General features: G+C 44.0%; 1 protein-coding gene across 1 annotated transcript; it reads left to right on the top strand.

Moving 5' to 3' along the window:
* The first annotated feature begins 82 nt into the window (after nt 1-82).
* On the top strand, nt 83-20119 carry ZBTB37 (zinc finger and BTB domain containing 37). The gene is made up of 4 exons (XM_075833067.1): nt 83-169; nt 8539-9494; nt 10733-10832; nt 11470-20119. Exons 2-4 carry the CDS (start codon nt 8566-8568, stop codon nt 11995-11997), a joined length of 1557 nt encoding a protein of 518 aa, XP_075689182.1. The 5' UTR covers nt 83-169; nt 8539-8565; the 3' UTR covers nt 11998-20119.
* The last annotated feature ends 1789 nt before the right edge of the window (nt 20120-21908 follow it).

Below are 21908 nucleotides of genomic sequence, written 5' to 3'. Positions count from 1 at the left end.
ACCAAACATGGCTACCAATCACCATTCCCCATCGTGCGACGGAGGCAGATGGGGGGCAGGGTTCACTTCCGGGTAAGGAAGGCAGGAGAGTGAAGGTATTTTGACATAGCACTTCCGGAGCGTTGTGTTCCGGCGGTGGCCCCGTCCCGGCCCGTCCGCGCCCCCGGAGGTAGGTGACAGAATTCTGGAGGGAGGGGAAGAGTACTCAGGGGGGTTGGAATGTAGGGCGCGGCATTAGGACCGCGCGTCTCATTCTCCCGGGAAGGGGAGGGACCAGTCCAAATGCAGCCCGCCCACTGCCAACCTGAGCAGCCTAAATACCACTCCAGGGGGTAACCCCAAGTCTAATGACAGCTGTGCCCGCTGCCTGCACCATGATGGATATTGCTGCCCACAGATGTAACTGTTATAGCCAATAATTTCAGCGGTGTGCAAAGTGCAGCTCTCTTGCTATTTTAAAACTACAACTCCTTGCATGCATAGGCTGTCCGGGCATGGTAGGAGTTGTAGTTCCACAATGTCCGGAGTTGTCAATAGGTAACAACTTTTGGAATAATGGGGACAATTTACCAAACCAAAGGCTTTCCATTTGTGCAAAATATCACACCCAGTGCAAAGATTTGTGCCCAGGTTCTCCCAGCGCGTATATATGGGGTCTTTGGGGGTGCCATATCTTACCGCAAATGTTAGTGAAAAGTAATTTATGTCATTCACAATCACTCGTTAATCTATTTCTGCTGTAGTGTTGTGCGGGTTTTCGGGCATTCTCAGATTATTCATTACAATCAATGGGACTCTTGTATTCTGTGGCCCTTTAATCTTGTGATCCTAAGGGCAATTTTGCAATGACGGACAATGCGCTCAACTTTAAGCTCCGCCCACAAGCCCCTTTTAGAAGAATAGTGGGGGGGCACACCGCACCCTTGTGCAGCGGGCCTATGTAAGGTCTATTCACACTCATGTCATGGCTTACATCTTCAAAGCGTCTATGACAAATGTATCTGCTTTGATCCGTTGTAAATTTTTCCTGTTCAAATTTATTGACATTTTTTAAAATAAACAATGAAAATCAATATAACAAATGAACTGACCGCAATAAAGAAACAAAAGCCTGACATAAAGAACGAACGCAAGTGTGAACAGAGCCTAAGGGTCCTATTATAGGGGCGGATATAAGAACGCGTCATGATTGTCTTTTGCGTTCGAAAGACGGTTTATTAAACGTGACAATAATTGCTAAAGATTTTCGCTGTTCAGTCGTTACTGCGATCGTCGCTCGTTTGACCACGCCTCATCTCTGCGCTGCTAATGACTGAGATTTCTGATTGCACGCGATTATCTCTTACATTCGGATGATTATATGGAAATTTGTAGGATAATGGCTCCGTCTTATAGGGCCTGAGACACTGACATCAGTTTGAATGGTCCCTGTGTCAGTGACGGAGGTCGTAGTGGTCTGAGGTCGTAGGCGTCACCGTGTATCTATAACACATTTTGACTAGATACTAGATATACAGCATCTGTCAGTCACTGATGAGAGGGGCAGGAGGAGGCGGGGGGAGCGCTCCCCTCATGTATACAGCCGCATATACAGCATCTGTCAGTCACTGGTGAGAGAGGCGGGGGGAGCGCTCCCCTCATGTATACAGCCGCATATACAGCATCTGTCAGTCACTGGTGAGAGAGACGGGGGGGGCGCTCCCCTCATGTATACAGCCACATAGACAGCATCTGTCAGTCACTGGTGAGAGGGGCAGGAGGAGGCGGGGGGCACACCCCTCATGTATACAGCCGCATATACAGCATCTGTCAGTCACTGGTGAGAGGGGCAGGAGGAGGCGGGGGGCACACCCCTCATGTATACAGCCACATATACAGCATCTGTCAGTCACTGGTGAGAGAGACGGGGGGGCGCTCCCCTCATGTATACAGCCACATAGACAGCATCTGTCAGTCACTGGTGAGAGGGGCAGGAGGAGGCGGGGGGCACACCCCTCATGTATACAGCCGCATATACAGCATCGGTCAGTCACTGATGAGAGGGGCAGGAGGAGGCGGGGGGCACACCCCTCATGTATACAGCCACATATACAGCATCTGTCAGTCACTGGTGAGAGAGACGGGGGGGAACTCTCCCCTCATGTATACAGCCACATAGACAGCATCTGTCAGTCACTGGTGAGAGAGACGGGGGGGCGCTCCCCTCATGTATACAGCCACATAGACAGCATCTGTCAGTCACTGGTGAGAGGGGCAGGAGGAGGCGGGGGGCACACCCCTCATGTATACAGCCGCATATACAGCATCTGTCAGTCACTGATGAGAGGGGCAGGAGGAGGCGGGGGGCACACCCCTCATATTTACAGCCGCATATACAGCATCTGTCAGTCACTGGTGAGAGGGGCAGGAGGAGGCGGGGGGCACACCCCTCATGTATACAGCCACATATACAGCATCTGTCAGTCACTGGTGAGAGGGGCAGGAGGAGGCGGGGGGCACACCCCTCATGTATACAGCCACATATACATTATCTGTCAGTCACTGGTGAGAGGGGCAGGAGGAGGCGGGGGGCACTCCCCTCATGTATACAGCCACATATACAGCATCTGTCAGTCACTGGTGAGAGGGGCAGGAGGAGGCGGGGGGCACACCCCTCATGTATGCAGCGGACTCATAACTGTATTCCTTGTTAGCTGCTATTAGCCACACAGCACAATGGTTTTTGGCGTAGTTTTGGCTAATAATGCAGCGGACCTGTCTCCATAAAATGCCGCCCTTACATATGGCAGTATCGTATAATGACAGATCTGCTTTAAAGGGTTTTTCCCGTTTAGAAACCCATTTTCATATACTTTGTAAATTCTAATTGACTAATAGGGCCCCTTATTCAGGATCCTCATCTCTTGGACGGAATGCAGAGGGGTTACAAAGAGCATCTCTCGCTCTGGAGGACATATCCCGTATTACACAGACATTCATTGATCTGAATGGGCACTGTGTAATGCTTTATTTCCCCTGTGGTGGCGCTGCAGGTAAATTAGACACTTACTGTTATGATTTTCCACAGATTACAGCTGGTCTCTGGGGATCTCAGCAGGGGGGGCACTTTATCAGCTTACTGTCAATGGATCCTTCTAAAGACCCTTTTACACCCGCCGATAAGCGGCCGCTGTAGCGATTGATGATCAGTAGGACATCGTTGATCGGCGCTCGTTTGCTCCTGTCACACGGAGCTATGGATGGGGACGAGCGGTGGTTACCCCGATCGCTCATCCCCATACATTATCATGTCGGCAGCGCGTCTCCCTGTTTACACAGGGAGATGTGCTGCCGACAACGATAATATTTTACTTTTTTAAAACGATACGACCAGCAGATGATGGAGCGTTTGCTCGTTCATATGCTGATCGTTCCCCTGTTTACACAGGGCAATTACCGGCAACGAGAGTTATATTAACGCTCATCTGCCCGATAATCGTCCTGTGTAAAACGCCCTTTACATTACGCACCAATCAGGGTTCTTCCTTAATTTTCTAATATGCAATAAAAAAGACTCTGATTGGTTCACATGGTAACAACATCTCGTTTTCTCTTATATGTGAGGCCTTATTGTTCTTATGTTGAAAGTGCATGAATGTGTTTTTTGATAAACCTGTGGTAAGAAATGCAGGTACTTTCCGGAGACTTTACCACCAGGAAATAAGAGCGGTGATCTTTATTAGGATAAATTATGTTTATAAGAACAGAAATTATAAAAAAAAAAACTCCTCAGTCACACATTAAAATTTATTATCACTCGACGTCACTATGTGTGGAGAAAAATGGTTATTAAAAGGAGTCTGTCATCACATTTCCGGCTTCCAAACCGCTAATACCGCTATATAGGGAAGGACTATAGCTTTTCAAACATATCTATGTTGCCCGATTCAGCTCATCGTAAACCATAAAAAAGTGCTTTTATACATCCGGGCGCCATATGCAAATGAGCACAGAAGAGTCCTGCAACCTAGGAAGTGTCCTGCATGCTACATGGTCTCTGCTTAAAATGCAGGACACTTCCTGGGTTGCAGGAGACTTCAGTGCTCATTTGCATATGACACCCGGAGGAATAAAATAACTTTTTTTAATGGCTCATGATGGGTTGACTTGGGCAACATAGGTCTGTTTAAAAAAAACTAACATTCTTCCCTGTATAGTCGTTTGTGAGGTGAAAAATGTGATAACAGACCCCTTTAAATATTCTAGGTAAGTATATTATTTTCATTGTTCCTTAAAAGGGTGGTCCACTATTAACAATTCCTTTTTTTAGAAGGGTCTCACAAAATAAGATGATCACAGGGTGTCCTGGTGCTTGGACCCTCCAGCAACCCACTGTAATCTGCTGAGGAACTTGACATCAACTGTTCAATTTCCCTGCAGCACCACCACAGGTGATATTAAAAATTACTTGGTGCATATTCATATAAATGGGCTTTCTATTTACATGGAAATGCTGGTTCTCTGGTGGAAGAGACTCTCTTTTAATGGAGTCCCTGAAGAAGGAAACCCCCTATCTTAAAGAGGCTCTGTCACCACATTATAAGTGCCCTATCTCCTACATAAGGAGATCGGCGCTGTAATGTAGGTGACAGTAATGCTTTTTATTTAGAAAAGCTATCAATTTTTACCACATTATGAGCGATTTTTAGCTTTATGCTAATGAGTTTCTTAATGCCCAAGTGGGCGTGTTTTTACTTTAGACCAAGTGGGCGTTGTACAGAGGAGTGTATGACGCTGACCAATCAGTGACCAATTAGCGTCATGCACTCCTCTCCATTCATTTACACTGCAGATAGCGATATAGCTATATCGCTATGTGCAGCCAAATAAACACACTATAACATTACTGTATTGTCCGGACAATGAATATACGTTACCTCCAGCCAGGACGGGATGTGTATTCAGAATTCTGACACGTCTGTAGCGTCTCTGTGAGATTTACAGTAAGGCAAGCATAATCTCGCGAGATTACTATGTACGATGGTTCTGAAGTGTCAGGATTCTGAATACACATCATGCCCTGGCTGGAGGTAATGTATATTCATTGTCAGGACTCTGCAGTAATGTTAGTGTTTGTGTATGAGGCTGCACTAGCGATATAACTATATCGCTATCTGCAGAGTTTATGACTGGAGAGAAGTGCATGACGCTGATTGGTCACTGATTGGTCAGCGTCATACACTCCTCTGTACGACGCTCACTTGGTCTAAAGTAAAAACACGCCCACTTGGGCATTAAGAAACTCATTAGCATAAAGCTAAAAATCGCTCATAAAGTTGACAGTGGTTCATTATATTTAGAGATTGGGGATAGTCCAGGTGATTTCCATCAAAATGTATTAATTTTTATTCCCATGTAAATATGGCAGAAAAACTCCTTTAGGTGCTCCTCTCCCTACGGAGGGCTGTACGGCTTTACAAGTTTCAGATTTTTTACAATATGTATCAGATATCCATTCCTTTCATTAGGGTTATTATCCAGATTTCTGCTTTCCCAGTCTTTTGGATAGCAAATCAGCCTAGTTATCCAGTGATAAATCATCTGTTCCCATATTGCTTTATAACAAGGCATCGTTGCCATTCAGGATTGCAGGAAAGCGGAGCTACAGTCCCTTTTGAAACTGCAACTGTGGTTGTATATTGATATTAAAGGGGTTGTCTAGGCACGGACAACTTGTGACCTATCCACAGGACAGGTCATCAATATATGATTGGTGGGGGTCCAAAACCTGTACCCTGCACCGATCAGCTACTCCGGCTGCCTCCGGGCCCCTGACGTCCATGCAGGAAGCAGTTGGCTCCGGTCACATAATAACGGACGAGCTGCTGTACTGCAGCTCTGCTCCTATTCAAGTGAATAGGAGCAGAGCTGCAGTTCTGTAGCACGGCCGCTATGCAGTGGTCGGGGACCATCTGTTTCCAGCATCGAATACTGCATACCCTGCATAACATCCGGAGGCAGCCAGAGCAGCTGATCGGTGCGGGGCCAGTGTATGTGACCCCCACCGACCATATACTGATGACCTATCCTGTTGATGGATAGGTCAACAGTTGTCTGTGTCTGGACAATCCCTTTAAAAATAAAGGATTTGTTACAGCCCACTCAACCAATCCAATATGGCCTCTCTCGTCCATGATACTCTTGATATTTTTGTATGCTGACTATATATTGCATACATTCCCCCTAGCAGAAGCAGCTGTAGATATTTACTTGCTGATGTATAATAAACGCATAGAACAATTAAGGCTGGATTCACGCGAGCATGTTCGGTCCGTAAAGGACGGAACGTATTTTGGCCGCAAGTCCCGGACCGGACACACTGCAGGGAGCCGGGCTCCTAGCATCATAGTTATGTACGACGCTAGGAGTCCCTGCCTCGCTGCAGGACAACTGTCCCGTACTGTAATCATGTTTTCAGTACGGGACAGTTGTCCGGCAGCGAGGCAGGGACTCCCAGCGTCGTACATAACTATGATGATAGGAGCCCGGCTCCCTGCAGTGTGTCCGGTCCGGGACTTGCGGCCGAAATACGTTCCGTCCTTGCTCGTGTGAATCCAGCCTTACTCAATGCAAACTGATCTTTCCATAAGACGCATTCATCTGTGTCTCTTCTGTGTAAAATCTAAGACGCATACAACAGGGTTTGTCTCCACTAGATCTTATTTGTATGCATTATTGTCTGTGGGCGCAGTCTGCATGAACAGAATGGCGGCTGTTGTGACATCTTTTGTGACAAAATTATGCAGCGCTAAACCCATTCTATGCAAGCATTCACATTATAATTTATAATTACTATTCTTGAGTCTGCTGGTACAGATGTAGCAGAACTGTTTGTCATTTAACTCTTACTTATAAGCATTGTGATGAGGGGCTTTCCACTCATAGACTTTTAGAGTGTTAATTAGGCATGCAATAAAAGTGTGATCGGCGAGGGTCCAACCACCGCGAACACCACCAGTCCCATGAGTAATTAGGTTCTAGTCCTTTCTCTATCAAACGGAATTGCAAATACGTAAACAGCCAAGTAGTAAGCGCCTGTAAAATAACTCCGTGTTATGACCAGCAGGTTGTGGACCCACTGAGCTACTCCACCAGTTTGGCTTAGGGACACCTCTAAGGGCGCTATCTAAGTAGCCTTCATCCTTTAACCCCTATACAGGGATCTGGTCTTTGCTGCCGGGAGGCTACCAGGTTGCTACCTCTTGAGGTGGTCCCGGCAGAGTAGCTGCTGGCCAAGCGGACTAGAAGCAGGCACTGGCAGAGATGTTACCTTGATGCGTGGAAGCTCCAGGCTTGACACCGACAGTAGGAGGCAGACTGACGGCGGGCAGCTGAATCAAATCTAAAGTGGATCGCTGGACACAGGCAAACAGCGGACAACTGGATACAGGCTGGATTTATGCATACAGGAACCTTTGCAGGCTGTCCCACTCCTGCTCAGGCACCAAGCGGATAGTGGAAGTGCCTTAAATAGTCCTGGGGCAACAGGGCTTAGATGAGTGAATTTTTAATTTTGCATGCGCTGGCCCTTTAAGAGGCGGCTGGAGCACCCACACTAGGAACAGTGCAGCCGCAAACGGAGGACAACAGTAGACGCCGGCGGCCTGGGAGAGAGGCAGGCCACTGGAGGAGGTACAAGATCCGACGGCAGGGACTGACAGCAGGACTCACCGCCGGCATTACTCAGTTTTACCTGCAATCCTATGGAAAACTGCATGGTTAACACAATATTATTTTAGATCATCTTTAATAAAAAAGAAATAGCTGCCTTTCCTCTGCCAAGACATTCAATTTTTTTAGCTTTCATGCACACTGCTGTATTAAGGATCTGTGTCATCGGATAACTAACACGGCACCCATAGAAATCGAATGGGCCGATACTGTAGCCCTGTGTGCCTCTGATTTGGGAGATACACGAGCAATAAGGTTTTCTCATCTCGATTCATTGCTTTCAGGGGACAGTGCAGTGCCGTAGAAGCACCATGCAGAAGCACGTGGGTTGTGGGCTGTACACTTTTTAGGATGGATGGTGGAAATTCATTAGAAGCCGAGGCAGAGCTAGAGTTTTAGTAAATAGAGAATATACTGCATGGCGGCATACGGATTCCCCGGCAGCTCCGTGCTACGTAGCCGACCGGACGCGTGGTGCCATATGTCAGATATTCTCCCCTAGAAGTAATAAATACCTGTATAATATGACATCCAAAGGAAAGTGGCACAATTTATTTTCTGCCAGATTTGTATGGAAAAAACCTTGGTATGAAATCAAAGGCTTATGGAGTTACAGTAGTTATAGAGGTTCTCCATTACAGCCCCATACAAGGTTATATGGAGCCATAATATCGCCATGTGCATGAGGACTAATATACCTATGTAATAGTAATAGCACTGATTTATAATCCTAGTCTTCCATAAAAAAAACAGTTGTCTTCATTACTTTGTTGTTATATATTTTTTATGTTTTTTTGTATTTAAATCATTTTGCAATCTTTTCTATAGGGTTGAGTGCTTACGAGAGGGGCAGCCATGGAGAAAGGAGGCAATATTCAGCTGGAGATTCCTGAGTACAGCAACTCTGTCCTGAGCCACCTCAACCAGCTGCGGATGCAAGGCCGTCTCTGCGATATTGTGGTCAATGTACAAGGCCAGTCATTTCGAGCACACAAAGTGGTCCTGGCAGCCAGCTCACCCTACTTCCGGGACCACATGTCCTTAAACGAGATGAGCGCAGTGTCGTTATCGGTCATCAAAAATCCTGGGGTGTTCGAACAGCTGCTTTCTTTTTGCTATACTGGCCGTATTTGCTTGCAACTTGCTGACATCATAAGCTATCTAACAGCTGCAAGCTTTTTGCAGATGCAGCACATTATTGACAAGTGCACTCAGATCCTTGAGGGCATCCATTTAAAAATTAGTTCACCCGAATCTGAGGAGGAGCTAAGCCAGAGTAGACCCAAACACCAAGAAAGAGTCCCGGATACCCACCGTGTCACTCAGAGTTTAACTCGTTCTGTAAGTCCACGGCACAGCACTCCAAGACCCTCAGGAAATCGGAGGGGACAAGTAAGCACTGTACTGGACATTAGAGAGTTAAGTCCAGCAGAGGAGTCTACAAGTCCTCAAATGGTGGAGCAGGGTTCAGATGTGGAGAGCAGGGAGCCCATTCTTCGAATCAACCGAGCTGGACAGTGGTACGTGGAAACAGGGTCAGCGGACCGAGGGGAACGCAGTGACGATGATGTCAGGGTGATGGGGGCCCTTCGTATCAAGACAGAAAACCTGGATGAGTGGCTGGGTCCAGAAAACCAACCCTCTGGAGAAGACGGAAGCAGTGCAGAAGAGGTGACCGCCATGGTGATTGATACAACAGGGCACAATGCTGCGGGACAAGAAGGCTACAATTTGGGCTCGTCTAGCACCAAAGTGTCCAGGCCAACAAGTAGTGAGGTGGACAGGTGAGCGAAACATTATCCTTCCATGATGATTGATTTTCCCATTACCTCCAGTTATAAGTTAAAATCAATTAGATGCAGCACTTACTGTTTACTTTGCCGTACAATTTATTAACTTTATCTACTTTCTTTCAGAGCAGCATGGACTGTGCCCGATGCTTATCCATGCGGCTCGCTTGGCATAAAGTTCAGAAAACTTGCAGCAGGAGACAGGACCATTGGCATGTAGATGCAGTATTGAGCCTTGTTGTGTGGCTTCTAGTATATACAATAGGAGCTTCTGACTAAGATGTCATTGTATGTCCTTCACTGTACCGTTAGTGATGGTATATAGTTTACCTGGCATTCCGCTGAGTAGTACATACGGGAGTAGCATTGTAAGAAGAACCCGGTCTGTATAGTGGGAGTACTCCGCTCACTAGTTCAACTTTTTTATTTATGGGCAACTTATAAATATTCTTGTTTAAAATGCCAATGGTCGTCACTTTCATTTACAACCTTAATGATCTAGGTTTTTAGTATACGGGATGTTTGCATCAGTTGCATGTACCTGCTCGTTTCTTTTTTTACCATTGGTAATCGTAGTCATGTAGTGCAAGCCCAACTATTTACAGTAATGTAAGGAGTTATACATCCCTGATGTAGGGTATGAACGTGAACCTGGAGAACCTTAAAGGGATATTCCCATCTCGGACAGTTATGGCATATTCACAGGATATGCCATAAATGTCGGATAGATGCGGGTCCCTCTTCTGGGACTTGCACCTATATCCAGAACAGGGCCCTATGTCCTACCTTCTGTCTCTGGGCTCCCACTGATTATGAGGTGGCTGGGTTTTCCAGAAACAGACAAGCACGTTTTAGAAAAAGTGTAGCTCGCTTTCATACGATGTTTACGGAACTGCCATTAACGTCTGCGGGAGTTACGGAAACAGCGTAGCAAAACGCGCTTGGCTGTTTCCACAGAAATGGTCCACCTCATAATTCAGTGTTTGGGAACCCATTGACAGCAGCAGAAGGTAGGACGCCGGTCAGTGGCCCCGTTCCAGAGATAGGTGCGGGTCCCTGGGGTTGCAGCGGCATCTATCAGACATTTATGGCGTATCCTCTGGATATGCCATATATGTCCGAGATGGGAATACACCTTTAATCTTGGTTCCCTCATTTGTCACAATAAAATTGATTGCAGCTACTTCATATTCTTTTGAATCCTGAGAGATTTTTTTAATTTTTTTTTTAAGATTCAGCCCCTCTGGTAGCGTGAGCACCATGCCGGAAAGACACAGAGCAAAAAGTGAGTCTCCCCGGCGGTTGGAGGAACCAAAGCAACATAGCAACCAGGTCAGTGGTTGTCAGCTGAGAGTCATTAAAGTGAATCATATGTTCATATCATGTGAACTTCCTCCGGGGCATTAGGGAATGAATGGAAATACGAACTCAAACATGGATAGAGATATTGTAAACGTGCCCTTCACTCCTGGATTCTATTTTTTGGTTAATTTAAAAAGGCAGAAGGTTATGGATGCCCAGAAAATCTGAAGTACACATTAATATATGGATTCACAGTGTATGGGTGGAGGCAGTGCCAGTATCGGTGGAGGCAATGCCAGTATGGGTGGAGGCAGCGCCGACACTGCCAATATTTTAGATAGTTTTATTAATAGATAATTATTGGGGGTGTTAGTAAAGTCAGGGAAGGGGGTATTATTGATGTCAGAGAAGGGGGCGTTAGTGATCCTTTTGGCAACTTCTCCTGTACAGTTTTCAGGACCTATAGTGTACAGAGCACCCTCGAAACTTGCATTTGAGGCACTGTGAGTTATGGTATTTTTTTGGTGTAGCTACAATGTCTGTATATATTTGCTAGATTTTTTTTTTACCGCAGAAAACGATTATGGGCTCGGAGGCCATCATGCTTTCATGTTTTATTACAAGTACTCTATTCCCCTTTTATCTTTCTGTTCCTTTTTCTGTACAGGGAGATGAAGGGGGGGTAATTGGAGTGAGTGGTTACGTAGAATATCTCCGTGAGCAAGAGGTTTCTGAGCGATGGTTCCGCTACAACCCGCGATTGACCTGTATCTACTGCGCCAAGTCTTTCAACCAGAAGGGCAGTCTGGACCGCCATATGAGGCTACACATGGGTATCACTCCTTTTGTGTGTCGGATGTGTGGTAAGAAGTACACCCGCAAGGATCAGCTGGAGTATCATATACGGAAGCATACAGGCAACAAACCCTTCCATTGCCATGTGTGTGGGAAAAGCTTCCCCTTCCAGGCCATCCTTAATCAGCACTTTCGGAAGAACCACCCTGGCTGTATTCCTCTTGAGGGGCCGCACAGCATTTCCCCCGAGACCACCACAGTTGTCACTTCTAGGGGTCCAGCCGGGGAAGAGTCTCCACCTCATGAGGAAGCTGGTGGAGTGGCACCTTCAGCAACAGCTGAGGCGGCATATGGCGGCGAGACAGCTCATGGCTCTGTGTCCACTACTGGACCAGACTAAGAAAACAAAATGATCTAAATATATAAAGGAGGACAAAAGTAGACTAATTTCCTCCCTTTTACCTCAGCAAAACTTCACAACATTTTTATCCTTCCCTCCTGCTCCCCTTTTTCCCAGTTGAGTTCGCAAGATTGTCTCCTGGGGTATTTGTAGAATGCAGAATTTTGGGAAGTTTGCAAATTTCATTGCCAAATTCAGAGAAAATTGTATCAGCTTCCTTCGTGCTCCTTTCCTTTTAGACCTCAAAGACCAACTTTTACCATTCTATATCGACAGCTGTGCAAAGGAAATGAGCTACTGTTTTTTAAGTGAATATGCCCTTTCCTTTTTTCAAGTACAGTCAGTGACTATTGGAGATCATGGTGTACATGTTGAAACAAATGCATCTCTACAAGAGCATTTCGAGGTAGTGTGGCACCTGTCATGGAAGCTTTTTTTTTTTTCTGAATAATGCGTGGAAGACCGTTCGGGCCTGGCCTATGAAGAAGTTTGATGGTGCTGTCTTAGGAATATTAGTAAGGTGCTTAAAGATACTTCTGTAGCAGAGTCAAAGACTCTCCTGTACGTGTAAGAGAAGTGTGAAATGTTAAATAACGCTCAGAAATGTGACTTGAGGAAGCAGTGATGCAATAAGTAACCCTTAAGACATCAGAGCTGTCCCTGTGCGGTTTTGGAGACACCTCTGAGAAGGGCTGGATTCATTTTCAGGTACACAGAGCTATGCCATCCAATAGCCACACTTTGCCAATCAATGGGCTGAAGCTTTGCCAATCCTTCCAAACAGCAGAACCTAGTTAGAAAAGGTTGCCATACACATAATTTCGCCAAAATAAAGGTAACAAGCATTAGTGCCAATATTTCCTGCTTCTATGGTAACAAAATGATCCTTTCAAACCAGTACGTTGGAAAAATGTACTCTCCAAATGGTTAGTATTGGAAAACTCACGCTACGATCACAACAAAAATTCTCATTGTTTTAAAGTGAATGGCCACCTTTTAATATCATGTTTTTAGGTTCAACACTCTGCGCCGATTAATTTCTTCATATGCTACTATAAGGGTCCTAGCTCTGTTTTTCTTATACGGAGCTCAAATTCTGCATAGAAATTAAATGATCACATTTTGACTGCCTGCAGCCACCACTAGGGGGAGCTAAGGAGCTTACGGCATACGTTTTTAATATTGATTCCCAGTGGAAACGTTGATCGTTCCTATGTCTATACAATGAATTTGGAGTTCTGTATTAGAAAAACAGAGCTCCGACTGTTCTGGCCCTTATAAAGATATATTTAGAAATTAATGGATGGACATTCGCTTTAACAAAATATTTCTATAATGTATTTTATGGTTTTACATTACGGTAGTTGGAACATTCTGCAAGTCAGTAGATGTTTCTTTGCCTAGGATGAGACCTAGGTCGTGTACACCTTGTGATAAATCCAGCCCTGTCTGGGTAGTAAAAAGTAAAATAAGTGATGCCTTTTTTTTCCCTTGGCATCAATTGCCTTACTAGCTGCCTGCTTCATGAGTTTCTCAAGAGAGCTTTGCCTATTAAATATTAGGGTGCACTAAGCTTTTTTTTTTTTTTATAAAGTAAACGGGCTTTCCCACCAACTTAACATGACCGAACCCGTGTTCATGTCGGAGGGACCCCTTTTTGGATGCTTATTTATAAACGACTGGTGTTCTAGATCTCCTCAATGCTCCATTCGCACTTTTCATTTCTTCAATTTAATGAACAAGGGAGATCCGCTCCGTCGATCTTCTTGCGACAAATGTTTTTAAACAGACGAGTGAATATGCTTTAACACAGCCGTTTTTCAGTATACATCTTCATTGCGCTTCTTACATGCCATAGACTCCTAGATTTTGTCAGTAGTCTTCCTGGCATGTATGAGGTTAGTGACAGTATTTCATATATTTATTTATTTTATTTTTTTGTTACCCACAACACACACTTTATATTACAGACTATCATTTGTTTTGTACTGTTATGAGTTTTGATTTTATTTTCGATATTCTAAAGTAATGACAATGCAAGTTGCTTTTGTATTGCAAAGGATTTTGTAAAATTCAGAAACATACAGCGTCCGTACTTTGACAGAACTTCTATGGGTTGTCTGCTAGAAACAAACCTATTAGATTATGCTGAGCTAATAGTAGGGGGTCCCCTGACTGCTCACTATTAGCTGAGGTTGTCCAGCATGACTAAAGCGAACCATATGTATGAGATCTAAACAATGGAAACCTATTGATTTAAATGGACATCTTGTATAACAATATTATAACTATCATCTATTGTCAGGGAGACGCTCTGAGAAAGGGTTATCCAAAACAGATAACCCCTATAATAATGTTTATTATCCCCAACAGCCCTATATGTTAAGCTGATTGTTACTGGTCCAAATACTGGTACCCGCAGCGCTCTGATATTGCCAACGAAAATGTAGTAATACATGGCACCCATTTCATCTAGTCCTCCATAGTGGGAGCCGCTCTCCGCTTAAGCTAACAGAGCAGGTCTATAGCGGGAAACGCAACCCCCCCCCACCCCCTCAGATGTCTTTTTTTCCTAATAACATATTCAACTGGGAAAGCCCCTTCAAAGGAAACTCTGACTAAATAGAGGGGGATTCCTGTGTTCACGACCATTAGCCAGAGCAGGGATTAGCTACAAAAACCGTCTCTAAAGGCCCTATTAGATGAGTAGATTCTCATCCGAAAAAACGTTAGATGGAGCAAAATTGCACAATCAGAGCTGGTGTAAACACAATCAGCGATCAAACGATCATCGATCTTTCGTTCGCCTGCGATCAGTGATCGCATCATTTTGCTGACAAAACATTATCATTCGTTGGTAACAAATTTGCAAGTGTAAAAAGGAATGGCTCGTTTTTCCACGTCAAACCAGTAGGTGTGTTATTGTCTTTCTTCCGATCACAATTACGAATATTTGAAAGATAATATACAGGGTAAAATTCAGCTCATTCAACACTAAATGAATCGCTATTCGTTAGATCGTAACAATTTTAGTGTTTGTATAAAAGGACCTTAACTCTGGATGGTGAAGCATGTCCATGCATTACACAGCCCTTTAGGGTTACTATGTACAATGTTTAATTCCCCCTGCAGGGGCGCTGCAGGTGGATTGAACAGCTGCTGCAGGGTCCATCACTGATTGCAGATGATTGCTGGGCTAACCAGCAGTGAGACACCCATGAGCTGCTTATCATCAGGCGATCCTTCTAATAAAAAGGGATTGTTTAAAGCAGACGACCCCTTATGCAACTCCTTAATACATTCTTCAGATTAGGTCAGAAAATGAACGTACTCTGGAGTTCCTGGAGAAGTGACCTCACTTTATTGATGTCACTGGTTACTATTGAATGGAGAGGCTATCTTTTAATATATGGTGGCTTATGGCTGTCACTATCATGTAGGGGATGCGCACTATGGGTTCTGTCAAAGTACGCCATAATTCTGTTCATGTAGAAGAAAATCGTCATTGAGTAATGGCTTCCTCTACATCAAGACAAGCTTTTCTCTGCAGTCTATTTTATCCTTCAAGGTGAATTGCTTTATTTCTCTATTAAGTCTGCCTTTTGTTTGAAGATATGACCAAGCAAAAATGCGGACACTATGGCTTTATCTTGACTTATGTGAAGAGTGTATATGAACTGGTAGTATCCAAAAAAATAAGACCCTAGTCCTAATGAAGCTCAGGGTTTTGACTCCTTTATTTACTACGTACCTCTCGGGCCTTGGTTTTGGTATTCTGCAATGAGAAACAAGCTTGAGGGCTCGGCTGCATGGATATTTTAGTTTTAAGCTTCTAGATAGAATACAATAAGGGCCTCTCTTCCAGTTATACTTTACATAGCTGGGTCTGGGATAGCGAGGAGGTGTTCACTTTTTTGGGCTTATAAATGAGTCATGCTCGTTGAAAATATTTCCAATATTCTATTCTATTCAGGAAGAGTATGGTACTTTAAACAACCCCAGTCCAATAAAAAACACATAATTTTCTTAATTATATTTTAACCAAAATTATTTTAATGATGCGGAAACAAACATTTTTGTATCGGTTTGTAAATAGCACTTTAAACGGAAAGTAGCCTTGGTTCTTAAGGTAATAAAACAGATCCATGATAGGTAATAGGTTCTTCTATTCAGGTGCTAGAGCATTGTAGTCATGTCATGATTTCACTGCAATAATACCCAGGTGTCTATGGAGTATGGATCTGGAGCGCTAGTCCTATGACAGCTCTAGTCCTATGACCGCTCTAGTCCTATGACCGCTCTAGTCCTATGACCGCTCTAGTCCTATGACCGCTCTAGTCCTATGACCGCTCTAGTCCTATGACCGCTCTAGTCCTATGACCGCTCTAGTCCTATGACCGCTCTAGTCCTATGACCGCTCTAGTCCTATGACCGCTCTAGTCCTATGACATTTCAAAATATGTACAAGGAGAGGCACTTAAAATGGCACTTAACCCACAAATAAATGTTGCCTGACATAGGGGGTTGCATAGTGTTAGTCACAGAGAAAATATTATTTCTCCAAGTCTCACATACAGGGGGTTCCCCATTTTCTAGATCATGAGGCGTGTTGTTAAGGCCCATGCCGTAAGCTAGCAATCCCAATATTATTGAGCAGGTTTAGGGCAGATTAACGTTGGTGGAGGACCCTGGGTAAAAAAAAATTGCCGGAACCCCAACCCGCCTCTGAGATCCAGACTCTACCTGATCCCCTATCGTAGCCAAACATAGTAGAGCTGGCCATGCATGCAAATGGCCCTCTCCACTGGAGTTATGGTGGCAGCCAAGCCAGTGACTCACTTAGACTTCAAAAGAGAGACCTACATACGTTCGTGGACACCTCTGCTCCACTTTTCGGCTGGATAGGATCACTGAACGGGCATCAGAGAGGTTCAGTGGTGGATGTCCCATAGATCCCGAAGGTGGTGAATGCCCCAGGGCATATACCCTCCCTGTAATCCAGCCCTGAGCAGGCTGCTTTCCCAGCGTGCATGCAGCACTGATCCATTCACAGTAAAATTAATATTTACCTGAGTAAAAAAAACAAGGAGCCCCCAGTAAATAAGAGGGATCTTTTTTTTGGGGAGGTGGGGGGGCCGGAGTTTATCTTTAGAGAGACGTCAAGTTTGTGTTAACACGGGAGAGCCTTGGGCCCTGTAAGGGTGGGATAGTAAGCACTTCCAACTATCGTGAACACGCTCCATGCAAAGAACACCGTACTTTACTTTTCTTATGGAAAGCAGAAGGAAGGTGTTCGCCACTTAGGAGGTCGGCAGATGTGTCACCACCAGTGTTGGCAAAGCATCTGCCAGTCTATGACCTCCTTATGTTATCTTTAATAAAGGGAAAGAAGGAACCAGATAAACACTCCATCCATTATACTGTTTAAAGTGGTTTTTTTCCATACTTTTATAATAGTGTATATATCTTCTTGAGCAATTGAATCTAGAGTTTTCTGAGTTGGATGGTTGAGAGCAACTTACAATATTCTCATTAGAAAACCTTTTCTTTTTCATCTTGTGGACTGTAGTTTATGTTATCACTGTTTATTTCTATTCAATATGTATGGGAGGTTTTTGGTTTTTTTCATATTTATTTTTTGCATGCGATGGACGGGGGTTAATTATCAGTGAAAGAGATTTACTTATTAAGAGTGGATGCTAAACCTGAAATGCAAAATGCTTAAAGGGAACCCGTCACCAGCACTTCACCTATTAAACCAGCAATACCTGGTGGGGTGAAAGATAATTTTTATGTAATATAAATATATAATTATCTTCTAAGTCGGCTCTGTACCTTTTAGTATTCCATTCTTAGTGTTCCTGCGCCGTATGCTAATGAGTATAAAAGAATCATATCTTTATTCCTCAAGCCTATTCAAGTTAACTCCGCCTCCTTACTTTTGATTGACAGCTCCTCCTCCCACTCCCCCCCGCCCCCCAGCATACATGAAATCCTTGCGCAATGATGTCCTGTTCTGGTATGTACTCGCAACGGGACACCATAGCGGCACATGTGCAGTAACTAGATTTGCACGGAAGAAGCATATGGGACTAGATGTGTCCGATATGACATATAAGGGTATCGGACTAGACGTGACGGGCACATGTGCGCTATTTCAGATGAAATTTTGGCATGCAGGGCTGGACAGTTTTCGGCGGTGGGTGGGCATAAGAAGAGGAACGAACGAGACTGACTGATTATTACCATAAAAGGCGCAAAATGTTTGCAGATCATTATTATTATTAGGAGGGGATAACGCTAATGAACTTTTGACAGCAGCGGCCAGCGAGACGTGAGTAAAGTTCAATAGGTGAAATGCTGATGACCGGTTTCCTTTAAGGTCTCGTTCACATCTGCGTTGAAGGCTCCGTTAGGGGCCTCCGTCTTAGCTCTGCCTGAGAATACCGGAAACAGTAGTGCAGCATTCTGCACTATTGTTTCTGGTAAAACCACGGACACCCCGGCGGAAACCGACGGAACCCATTAAGGTCAAAGGGTTCCACCGCCTGCTGGTGGTGTCCGTTGTGCAACAGAACCGTCGCTTCCAGTTTTCCTATTCTTTTCAACAAAAGAAAGCCGAAAGCACATGTGAATGAGGCCTTAAAAGGAGGTACTTTTAATGTTTATGGGGGAGGATATTTTTATATGCATACCAGTCTTCCTTCCTCTGATAGGACAGCCGTGCATTTAGTGGTGCTTAAACTGTGAAAAATATTAAAGGGAACCTGACACTGAAATAGGCCCCTGTCTATTACTAATGCCTTAATAACACTGAGGGAGCGATTGCTCCTACTTAAATTGCCAGTATTGACCCCCGATTATTATTGTGAGGGTCCATAAAACTTTAGAGGGGTTTTCAGTTTTTATGTAAATCATTTTTTATTGTATAATGAAAAGCTTTTCAACATTATAACATACATTCTTCTTTAAAGATCTCTGCTTGCAGTCAATAAATAATACATTTTATATGGGGCCAAAATATTCTGCAGCACTTTATAGTCGGGGAAGAAGTAACAAACAAGTAAAATGACAAGTAATCACAACTAATAAACCAACAACTAGACAGACGGAGAGAGTTCACTTCCCATAGAAGCTTTCACTCAAAGGGCATATTCACACAATGCGGTCCAACTGCTATTTAACCGCACAGTGTGAATGTACCCTAAAAGCTGGGCTACATGCAGACTTTTTGTAGTGCAGATAATTGATTTTGAGGCTGGGTTCACATGATGCGTTTTTTCCATGCATTTTTTTGGGGGTTGATAAAATTCCATTGAGAGACATGAAAAAACGCATGCTAAAAAACGCACCAAAAATGCACCATGTGAACCCAGTCTAATTATTGAGCTACAACTGCAGTCCAAAGGAATACATTGATTTACATGCAATCTTGTGGACTGTCACTCGATCGTTAAAATCAATCTGTTGTGCCCAGTCTCTGTGAAGCCCAGGCCTAAATGGAATAGGAGGAGCGACACAATCGGTATATGGTGCTAATTTTGAACCAGTCACCACACAGTATCTGAGCTAACACGGATATAAGGTGCAGTGACATTATGACATAATGTAATGGAGATATCTCAAGACCAGGTCAGGTTGTGTATGGCCCATAGACTATAGTAATGTGATATGGGCCGCGTTGAAGAGATTTGTTTTATTAAGACATCCTTAAAACTGGGAATGTAAGGAGTAAGTAAAATGGTTTGGGACAGTGAGTTCCACAGAATGGGAGGGCAGAAGTCCTACAGATGGGAATAAGGCTAAGAAACCGCTCACACGGGTGCAGGGGGCTCATGCCCGTGTATCAGATCACCTTTTTTTAGGGGCCCTGCACCTGTATAGGCATTACATAATAGGAAACGTTTTTAATCTTCAAATGTAAATAGGGAATGTTTCTATTCACAAGCAGCAAGCAGAGTTCTAGGATTTGACCCACAAAGTAAAATAAAAATTTGCATTTATTCACACAAAATCAGAAAACCCCTTTAATATAACATTGGATGAATGTCTGCTTTGGTAACAGGTTCACTTTAATGAAGAATTCAAACCTCCTTAAAGAGGCTGTGTCACCAGATTGTAAGTGGCCTATATTGTACATGATGTGATCGGCGCTGTAATGTAGGTGACAGCAGTGCTTTTTATTTAGAAAAACTATCATTTGTGACGGAGTTATGACCTATATTAGCTTTATGCTAATGAGTTTCTCAATGGACAACTGGGCGTGTTTTACTATATGACCAAGTGGGCGTTGTGGAGAGGAGTGTATGACGCTGACCAATCAGTGACCAATCAGCGTTATACACTTTTCCCCATTCATTTACACTGCAGATAGCGATACAGCTATATCACTATGTGCAGCCACATAAACACACTATAACGTTACTGCAGTGTCCTGACAATGAATATACATTACCTCCAGCCAGGTCGGGATGTGTATTCAGACTCCTGTCACTTCTGTAGCGTCTCTGTGATATTTACATTAAGGCAAACGTAATCTCGCAATACTACGCCTGCTATGCTGTAAATCACAGAGAAGTGGTCAGGATTCTGAATAGACATCCCGTCCTGGCTGGAGGTAATGTATATTCATTGTCAGGACACTGCAGTAACCTTATAATGTGTTTATGTGGCTGCACATAGTGATATAGCTATATTGCTATCTGCAGTGTAAATGAATGGAGAGAAGTGTATGACGCTGATTGGTCACTGATTGGTCAGCGTCATACACTCCTCTGTACAACGCCCACTTGGTCATATAGTAAAACACGCCCAGTTGTTCATTGAGAAACTCATTAGCATAAAGCTAATATAGGTCATAACTCCGTCAAAAATGATCGTTTTTCTAAATAAAAAAAACCTGCTGTTATCTACATTACAGCGCCGATCACATCATGTACAATATAGGCCACTTATAATGTGGAGACAGAAACTCTTTAAGGCCCTGTTCACACAGAGTTTTTTTGCAGGCAGAAAATTCTGTCTCAAAACTCCATCTGGAATTTTGAGGCAGATTTTTATCTGCCTGCATGCCGTTTGCCGTGTTTTTCTTCCGCGGCCATTGAGCGCCGTGGGCTAAAATGCCGCGAAAAACGTTTTCTCTGCCTCCCATTGATGTCAATGGGAGGTCAGAGACGTAAACACCCAAAGATAGGGCATGTCGCTTTTTACCGCGAGGCATTTTTCACTGTTTTCCGGCGCGGTTTCCGCGTCGAAAAACGTGTCAAAGAACTCTGTGTGAACAGGGCCTAACACTCCCTGTTCCTGAATAAAGGGATGATCAGGTTTATCGTGCCTGTGCCTTTCTTTACAAGCCTGTCCTAATTTTGGCAATTTTGTTTTCATTTGGAATCTCATTATGAGCTGATTACCCACAATCGACAGTTCCTTTGTGAAAATATGTAGCATTGTCTTCTTTTAGGCTGCGTTCACACTTTGCGGTCAGTTTGGAATTATTGCCATATCTTTTGTTTGCTATAAAGCATGGCAAACCATACCACTTTGCCAAGACTTTGTAAAAATCACTGCAAAAGCCGCAAATTGACCGTGACGTGACAGCTTTTATGTTTTCCGTTCATTGGCCCATTCTCTATCTTCCGATTTAATTGGACAATGGGAGACATTTAGAAGTTGATGGGCCAGATCTCCAATTAAAGGGCTGGAAAGTTTAACTGGGGGCATGTACTAAGTGAATACGGATTGAGACCCTCTGAGATGGAAGTGGCACAGGCATTTTAAATATTACAGGATCAGAGACTGAGCTCTAAAGGCTTTCTTGAAGATTTTTTCACAAAATGAACTCAAAGGGCTTGTTCATCTTTGTCCTTCGGCCAAAGGGATCGGTTTTCCTAGCCTATGGCTTTAATCAGATA

This window comes from Rhinoderma darwinii, chromosome 7 (assembly GCF_050947455.1).
Source record: "Rhinoderma darwinii isolate aRhiDar2 chromosome 7, aRhiDar2.hap1, whole genome shotgun sequence".
In the NCBI taxonomy this organism is placed as follows: domain Eukaryota; kingdom Metazoa; phylum Chordata; class Amphibia; order Anura; family Rhinodermatidae; genus Rhinoderma; species Rhinoderma darwinii.
The sequence above is the reverse complement of the archived record's forward strand: the minus strand, read 5'-3'. Positions and strand labels throughout refer to the sequence as shown.

Bases quoted from the DNA above. Each gene is read 5' to 3' on its own strand.
- ZBTB37 (XM_075833067.1), top strand. From the start codon at position 8,566: ATGGAGAAAGGAGGCAATATTCAGCTGGAGATTCCTGAGTACAGCAAC. The intron at 9,495-10,732 runs GTGAGCGAAACA...TTTTTTTTTAAG, and splicing joins ACAAGTAGTGAGGTGGACAG to ATTCAGCCCCTCTGGTAGCG. The intron at 10,833-11,469 runs GTCAGTGGTTGT...TTTTCTGTACAG, and splicing joins CAAAGCAACATAGCAACCAG to GGAGATGAAGGGGGGGTAAT.